The 8,796-nt window shown below is 45.3% G+C and overlaps 1 protein-coding gene across 2 annotated transcripts; it reads left to right on the top strand.

The window, feature by feature from the left end:
* The first annotated feature begins 461 nt into the window (after window positions 1-461).
* IQCF1 (IQ motif containing F1) lies at window positions 462-2,870 on the top strand. 2 transcript variants are annotated; one of them, XM_019631312.1, is made up of 3 exons: window positions 462-1,248; window positions 1,389-1,451; window positions 2,424-2,870. In XM_019631312.1, exons 2-3 carry the CDS (start codon window positions 1,413-1,415, stop codon window positions 2,868-2,870), a joined length of 486 nt encoding a protein of 161 aa, XP_019486857.1. In that variant the 5' UTR covers window positions 462-1,248; window positions 1,389-1,412. The 2 variants fall into 2 exon arrangements, with proteins under 2 accessions (XP_019486857.1, XP_019486856.1); XM_019631311.1 differs by having other exon boundaries at window positions 462-1,451.
* Window positions 2,871-8,796: the final 5,926 nt, after the last annotated feature.

Below are 8,796 nucleotides of genomic sequence, written 5' to 3'. Positions count from 1 at the left end.
GCTCGGGCTGGACTCGAACCGCTGTTGCTCAGAGCTCAAACTCTTGAGCGAGCTCTTAACCAACTGATCCACTCGGCCGGCCCCCTTTATCATTTTATAATGACCTTCTTTGCTTCTTGTTACAGTTTTTGACTTAAAGTTTATTTTGTCTGACATAAGTGTCCTACCCATGCTTTCTTTTAGTTTCTATTTGCATGTAATATCCTTTCCCATCCCTTTACTCTCAGCCTATGTGTATCCTTAAAGCTGAAGCATGTCTCTGTTAGGCAGCTCATCCTGGGGGCTTCACAGATTTCTCTGGGCATTATATGCATGGGTAAACACTTCAACTCTTCTCTCTTAAGGTACTCATGGGTAGTAGTTTCTTTCTCTTTATATATATATATATGTATATATATATGTGTGTGTGTATATATATATATATATAATCATTATGAACCCATTTAAATAAATAAATTTATTTATTTAAATGAGCCTTTATCTTGGTTTTATTTCTTTAAATGGGCTCATAATGATCTTCAACTTTTTCACTTATAAATATATCTTGTATACACTTCCTCATCAATACATATAGATCAAATTCATTATTTTTAACAGGTATGTAGTATTCCATAGTATGAAGGGACTGTAAAGCATTAAAGCAATCCACAGTTTTACCAGTTGGGGATATTACCAGTGACTGACTATCTTTATACACCTTTATGTGAATGGGACAGTATTTCTGGTATCTTGCTTTTGTAGTCAGGGCTTTGGTCATTTCCAGCAGAAAAGAGTGGCAGACTTCTGTCTTTTCCTTGGAGGGGGCTCAACTGTTGGGCATCATCCTATGCCTGAGTCACAGCTGCCCTTATGACATCATAGGTCTCCCCCATTTACTCTTTCTACCCATGCCATGGCTAGAGGAGCACAGACCTGAGGGGATCTGAACCATCTATACACCCAATCCATGTGGGACCAATGGTGAGTCAGAGACAGACACACCAGGCTTTTTAGTAATGTCCTGGTAGATCTCTCAGAATGAAGGGACCCCCCTGACTTCTGAATACTCCTGGAGGCCCTGGAAGCCGGGGATGTATGGGATACTGAATGGAGAGAGAGGGAGAGCAGCCTAACTCTTGCCTTTCCCCTAACTGCTGATCGCAGGAAACAGGCCAGCCTAAAAACATTAAGAAACACACTAAAGATGAGCCTCAGCAGGTAGAGAAGCCGACTGGTTCATCCTCAGCACCACGGTCCTCAGAGAAGAAGGTAGAGGTAGAAGGAGCACTGAGTTGGATGCCTCTGGTCCTGTGTCCTCGTGCTTATGGCTAGTGTCTTTTGCATGGTTTGGAGCTAAGAACAGGAATAATCTCATTCTTGTCTGTCCTCTTTCCCCATTTCTTTTTCAGGCTAACAATGTGAATAAGGTTGAAATGAAGAGAGCAGATGATGCTAATAAGAGACCCAGAGAAGTATGACCCTTCTAGACACACAGGGCTGGGACTGGGAATGTGGGGGCCATGTTTATGGAATGGAATGGCCAACTTATGGGAATCTGGACTTAATCAGCAGTGTGTGTGTGTGTGTGTGTGTGTGTGTGTGTGTGTGCGCGCGCGCTTGTGCATGCATGTTTACTTGTTAATTAATAACCCTCCCTCGGGCGCAACTGATCTCATAGATTCACTGCACACAAATTTTCAAATATCTAACAGTTAAAGTTAGATATAAATTAAAAATTTCATTCTGAATAAATAATAAGCATGCTTACATGTTATTTTCAATTTAAATAAATAAACGTCATACATGCATCTAGTAGATGCATTACGCCCGAACTTGTAACTTGTGTAGTGCCTGATGGAGGGTTAAAATTTAAAGTGTGGAAGTCAAGAGATGTGAAGATTGGGGAGAGATGGGGCAGAATTTTATAGGGTGGAAGAACGTTTTAATACTATGACATGCAGAGAAAGAGAGCCTGTTGTGGACTGGAGCTGGAGTCACAACTGAAAGGGCAGAATTAGCAAAAGCTGTCACTTCTCCAGCAGGTGGGCGGGGTCTGAAGGGAACGGTCACAGACCCTGGTTAGGTAAACATGGTGATCCTTTGACCCATAGATCATGGTGTTCTGGCCCTAGGCTGGCCAACTTGATCCATGTCAAACTGGGTAGCCAGGGCAGATGTCCCCCCATTTTACAAATGGGTACTCTAAGATGCAGAGGTCAATGTGATGTGTGATGTGTCCATGTCCACTAACGAAGGAAGGACAGAGACGGGACACCTACCTGGTCTTCTGGCTCCAGCCAGTGCCCTGCCCAGTGTTCCTGAGGTTTAGAAGGAGGGGTGATTGTTGACAGGGAGTCAGGGTCCCTTCCTGACAAAACCTGGGGCTGAAGTGGGTGGGGACCATTTTCTGAATGTCCTCTTTTTTTTTTTTTTTTTTTCAAGAAAACCCAGGAAACCAAAATAAGCTCCACACTAGTAATCTGGAAGTCGTAAAGATCCAGGCCTGGTGGCGGGGGACCCTGGTGCGCCGGACGCTGCTGCACGCGACCCTCAGAGCTTTAGTCATTCAGCGCTGGTGGAAGCAGATTCTGATGAAGGTGCAGGAGAAGAGGCGGCGGGCGGCGCTGGAGACCTTCACACGGAACGAGTGGGCGGCAGTCAGGCTGCAGTCCTGGGTCCGCATGTGGCGCATCCGCCTGCGCTACTGCCGTTTGCTCCACGCCGTCCGCATCATCCAGGCCTTCTGGCGGTGCCACTCCTGTGCTTCTCGGGGTTTCATTAAGGGCCACTACAGAGTCACAGCCAACCAGCTGCATCTCGAGATAGAGATCTTGCTGGGCTCAGGGCCTTGCATTGTGACCGAGTGTATTCCTCTCCCAATAAAGCAGTGACTTGGTCGTTTCCCAGCCTCTCCCTGTTGGACAAGCTCCAGGAGGTCAGGGCAAGTGATGGCAGATACTTAGCATCCCACGTGCTAGCCCTGAAGAGCCGACCCGGGTTGTTGGAGGCCCAGTGGTGGTCTGAGGAGAAGGATTCTGGGCCTTTGTCCAGACTGAGCAGAGACGGTGATGGATTGGCAATGCCTACCATAGGTAGGAAAGTTGGGGGTACAGATCTGCCATGTTGGCCAATGCAGGGAGCATTGATCATGTCTGGTCTGTGTAAATGGTGCCTCTCCCCAAGGTTGCGGATGATAGTCTTGGGGGAGGGTGGTTGCTAATGGCAAAGCTAGCACATTTGCCAGGAATTCATACACCTAGATCTCTGCTCCAGGCTTGTCTCCCACCCACATGATTGAGGAGCCCACCCACCCCAAGCTCTGTGACCGTGGTTTCTGTTGGTTTGTAAACTGGCCCCCATACATGCAGGGTAAGGACAGACTGAAGAAAGAGGGAGGCCACTCCAGATGGGTAGGTGGCAGGTTGAATCAGCATGGGGTCTTATTTGTACATATGAGGCTTGTCATGTGTCCCCAGGATGAGTAGATCTCTGCACCCGCCCACCAGAATCTCAAAGTTGATAGAGGGGCCTTAACTGGGTCCAGTCACATATACTGTTCAAATGGTCTCAGCACCACATTACTATCTCAAAGCTGCATTCTTGAAAGCGGTCTCACTGCGGGAATGGTGGGCAGTGGTCATTCCATGGACAGGAGGGTGTGACGAGCCTCCGATTGCCTGTGTCCAGCTCACAGATCAACCAGCAATCACATCCTCTCAATGACCTCCTCCAATAGCTCCCTACTCAACTGGGGGCTGTATGCTCATACTTGGCCTCCAAGTCAGAATCTGAGACCTAGGTTGTTAGAGTGCATAGCCCCAGTCCTCATTCCCGCTTCAAACTCTGTCCTTCACCCTTCAGCCCCAAGCAGAGGCTAGAACTCATACTTCTCCAGACCTGGTGGGTATGGGAGGTTCTAGGTGTGGGGATGGAGAAAGAAGGCATTCTACTGCTAGCTGAACCCTCTGGTGAGTGTCAGGCCCCAGGCTATCACAGACCCGGAGATGAGAAGGCATCAGCCATGTCTTCCTCTCCCTCTCCCCAGGCCCAGTCTCTGCAAGGGTTGGTCCAGGAAGAGCTGGGATCTCTGCCAGTCCCTTCATGTGAAAAGCTGCCACTTGGGGCCTAGGTGATGACAAAAGGCCAATTAAGAGGTCAAGGTTAGTCTGTCCCTCTGCCCATTTTGGAACTGCCATCCCATGGTTTTCTGCAGAGAGAGCAGGGTCTTGGGTCTTTGACTAATGTCCATCAAGGTTGCAAACTCAGAGGCACTTTGCCTGGCCCTGCTCCACTTACTCTGCCCTGATGAGCTGGTCCCTCATCTGAGACACTGCCCAGAGGCCTTGGGCTCCAGCTCTCTGTCTTGCACTGGGGCGTGAGCTCTGTATTTATCACTCCGTCCCTTCATGTCCTGCCCCTGGGTCACTCAGGTCTCTTTCTCTGAAGGATTTCTGCCTCCTTTCTCCTTGCCTCCCTTTTTCTCTTGTGTCCAGTGTCTACGAATAAAGAGCGAGGACTTTGGAGCCCGACCAACCGAGGTGAGATCCCTGCCTTTCCCACTCACTGCCATACAGCCGTGGACGCGTCATTTTCCCTCTTCTGAGCCCCAGTTTCCTGAGCTGTGAAGTTGGGCTAATGATTCTCACTTTTCAGTGTGAATGTCAAGTGCCATAAAAATTCAGCATCTGCAACAAAACAAGGAAAAGGGGTTGCACCCACGAACCTTAAAAACTGGCAGCCAGGGAATGACAGCAAATTCTGGGGTGGAGTGGCTGCCCACCGAGCACACGGAGGTGTGCACATCATTATTGGGGCCCAGGCCCTCTCAGTGGACAGGGATAGGGAATATATGTATGTGCAGACACACAGGCACACACATTTCTATCTGTCATCTGTGTATATTATAAAGGGTGAGTTCAGGCAGGCCAGGTAGAACAGTTGGTTAGAGTGTGAGCTCTGAGCAACAGTGTCGCCGGTTCGTTTCCCACATGGGCCAGTGAGCTGCACTCAAGCTGAGCTGCTCCTGAGCTGCCAACAGGTGGCAGGATGGCTCAGCTGTGAGAGCGCGTGCTCTTAACAACCAGGTTGCCGGTTCAACTCCTGCATGGGATGGTGGGCTACGCTCCCTGCAACTACCATATTTCCCCATGTATAAGATGCACCCTTTTTCAAAAAATTTGGAGTCTAAAAACTGGGTGCATCTTATACAGTGGTTGTAGATTTCAAATGCCATAGATGGAACTGAGGACAAGGCAATATATGAAGACAGTGACTCGTCATCAGACACAGACGAGGACAAGCTAATGGTTGGGAGTTTTGACAGTGATGAGGAGTTTTATTAATTTTATGATGAATAAAATTTGAGTTCAATAACTTTATGTAATACATTTTTTTTCAAATTTCGGGCCCCAAAATTAAGGTGTGTCTTATACATGGGGAAATACAGTAGATTGAAAATGGCGACTGGACTTGGAGCTGAGCTGCGCCCTCCACAACTAAGACTGAAGGACAACAAGTTGACTTGGAGCTCATGGGTCCTGGAAAAACACAATATTCCTTTCCCCAATTCCTCAACACTGTTCTCTTCCTCAATTCCCCAATAAAATCTTTAAAAAACAAACAAACAAACAAACAAAAAACGGGTGAGTTCACACTGATACCTCCAATCTCAACCTAAAATCAAAGTGTCCATGCTAGTTTTCTTCTTTTCATGTTTCTATCTCCTATTTCCAAGATTAAGAAATTATCCTTAATAAGTTTTCTCCCACTATCCTTAATAAACTTTCTTACTTTATCTTCCCTGTATGTAACTAATCTTCCATGATTGCTGCTGGTCTCTTTCCCATGCAGACACTGTCCCCACCCTGTTTGAACTCTGACACCTGCTGGGTCCTTAACCTTCTCTGTGTAGCTCAGGCTCCCACTTCCCACATTGGTCGCTGTCCTGTGTGAATGCTGCTCTCATCAAATTGGGCTGACATGAAATGTCAGGGTGTCCTCTGCAGATATCTTCCTCATTGCGCTCAAGTTCTGACTTTACCACTAAGGATGCCCTCCTCATCCCATCCAGGGACAATACCCATTACCACCATGACCTTGGACCGTCGTGTTTGGACTCCCTCTTCATGCTTTGCCTGGGTCTGCCACTCTGTGCCAGCAGGCCCCTGTGTGGACTCCTCCTCCCCCTGTCAGGGTTCTGTGCTGGGCAGACCTCTGATGTGAACACCTCCTCACCCTCTTGGGATCCACACCCCACTCTGTGCCACGGTGGCTCTGTTCTCACCAGGTGCACCTATGATGCACTCACTGTCCAGCTTAATGACTTTCAGAGTGAATTGTACAGGAAGGAAAGGGGGAAAATGAAGGAAAGAACATGAGGAAACTAAGTTTTCAATTAAAAAAACATAGAGACAAGCCATCTGCAGAAGAAAACTGTCAGTTATCGGCTAAATCTGTGTCCATGTTTTCACCCCAAATCTCAAGGCAACATGACCACAAAGAAAACTCAGAAAATATACTGAGAAAATGGATAAAAATGTTTGAGCACAGGCTCAGGTCTTTCTCTCTTAATATAAATTCATACGTGTTACAGAAAGAGTACATTTATTATTTTTTTTAATCTCTAAGACTACCTAAAAAATTAGGGATTTCAGTGGACAGAAGTCATGTGGACTCTTTAAAGGACAGAAGATATATGTGAAATAAACAAAAGAAAATCAGTCAAAACTCTAAAAAAGACAAAAGTGGAGAGTGGCCACGCAGTCCCTCCAAGCTTGGAGGTAGCTGGTCCAAGGAGTAGTAGGGGCCATGGGTGACCTCTGGGGCTGGTTGGAATATACTTATAGGAAGAGCAGCCGGCTCTCCAGATGAACTATGTAGTTGGCAAGAGAGGGCCTGTTTCCAGGGAGCCATGACTGGCCTGGGAAGAGAGAGGGGCTGGGTACCATGTGACACTCTTGCACAGGAAGACCCCCTGCCCAGGAGACTTCCCACCGACACCCTACCCCTGACAGCCCACATCTCCTCTGCAATCCATGGAGTTAGGGATGTGACACAAATCAACAGGCACAGGGGACATATCAAAACAGATGAGCACCCAACCCTGAATCATCAAGCTTTGAAGGAAACCAACGGTGTGAAAAAGCACCCCTAAACTCAACAAACAGAAACATGATGGCCAAAGGAAAGACTAAGAAGGCAATTTAAAGAAGTGAAATTAATATTCTCAGTGGGTGGGAGGAAACATCTGAGATATGAAAGAACACACCATTATTAACAAGAGCCATTTATGGATCTTAGAAAGGAACAATGTTAAAACTTGATAGATGGGATGACTAGCAGAATGGATGTAACTAAAGTTCAGATTAATGAGTGGAAAATTTGACACGAGGAGCTCTCCTGGAACACTGTACAAAAGAGCAGAAAAATAAAAAGGTTAAAAAAAAGTAAATAAAAAAAACGGAGCACCAGTCCAGAAGTTCTGGTCATGGTTGAATTGGTGTTCCCAAGAAAAGAAGTTCAGAGATGGAGAGCAGGGACATTCAAAGCATTAATGAGTTTCTCAGAGCTTAAAAAGACTCAGTTGACCCCAAAAGGTGAAGGAAAACAGATGGAGCTCCAAACAGGTCGCAGCACAATCTCAGAATTGATGGAGATAAAACACTTAAATATTTAAAGATGGAAAAAAAATCAACAAACAATCCACTAAGGAATAAGTCTCAGATTGACATCAGTTTTCTCAGGAGCAAGGAGAACATGGAGACACATCCTCAATGCTCTGAAAGAAAAGAAATTTAAACACTGAATGATATAACACCTAAAATGTCATTCAAGTGTAAGGGCAAATGACATTTTTATCAATTCAAAGACATTTTTATTAATGCAAAGTTTACACCAAACATCTCTGAAGAGATTTCTGGGACATGAACTCTATGAAAAAAAAATGAATCCAGGAGAATGACACAATAAGTAGTGATGGGTACAGATGCCAGGACAATTTATTGTTACAAACAAGATTTTTCTATTAAAATATATATATATATATATATATATTTGTATAACAATATGTATACTATCTCATAGGACACCAATGTGAGAGATTGCTGGAGGCAGAGAAAAGAAAATTGGCCTAAAGTTCTTATTTGAAGAGCTAGACATCAATTTGCTCCAAGTATTCCACAATGTAAAATAAAACACGTGTTAAAATCTAAGTGGAAGTGGAAGAAAAAGAATAAGCTGCATAATTCCTATATAAATTAGAAATTATATTCAGCTAAAACAGAATCTAAAATATAGTGAGTCCAAAAATTTAGAGATTTGTTTTTTACATTACACAAAAGAAATCCAGGTCTGGTGTGGCAGCCTGGATGCATCATGGAACTAAGCTACGATTTTCTCACCCCCTCCTCCCCACCATCTTAAGGAGGCAACCCTTGTTCTCAAAATGGTTACTGGAGAGTGCTGGCCATCACATCTACATTTCAGGGTAGAAGAGAGCTAAGGTAAAATGAGAAAAAAACAAAACAACAAAAAACCCTTTAAATCCTTAAAGAGCTTCCCAAAAGACCCACCTACTGACATCTGATTGGTCAGTGAGTATCACATGACCAGTCCAGCTGCAAGGATGGCTGAGGAATGGCAACCCCCCAAAATCAGTTATTTTGGTGAGGAAGAAGTGAGGTGTGGATGTGGGTAAGCAGCTCACAATTTCTGCCACAATTTCTAAAACAGCAGAAGGGAAAAAACTCACCAACGTCAAAACGCACTGAAAACTCAGTCTAACAAGAGACAGAAAGAAACACAGACCAGAAGAAAATA

Source organism: Hipposideros armiger, unplaced genomic scaffold, assembly GCF_001890085.2.
Source record: "Hipposideros armiger isolate ML-2016 unplaced genomic scaffold, ASM189008v1 scaffold_990, whole genome shotgun sequence".
NCBI lineage: Eukaryota > Metazoa > Chordata > Mammalia > Chiroptera > Hipposideridae > Hipposideros > Hipposideros armiger.
The sequence above is the reverse complement of the archived record's forward strand: the minus strand, read 5'-3'. Positions and strand labels throughout refer to the sequence as shown.

Excerpts from the sequence above, each read along its gene's own strand:
- IQCF1 (XM_019631312.1), top strand. The coding sequence starts at position 1,413 with ATGAAGAGAGCAGATGATGCTAATAAGAGACCCAGAGAA. Across the intron at positions 1,452-2,423 it reads CTAATAAGAGACCCAGAGAA|AACCCAGGAAACCAAAATAA; the intron begins GTATGACCCTTC and ends TTTTTTCAAGAA.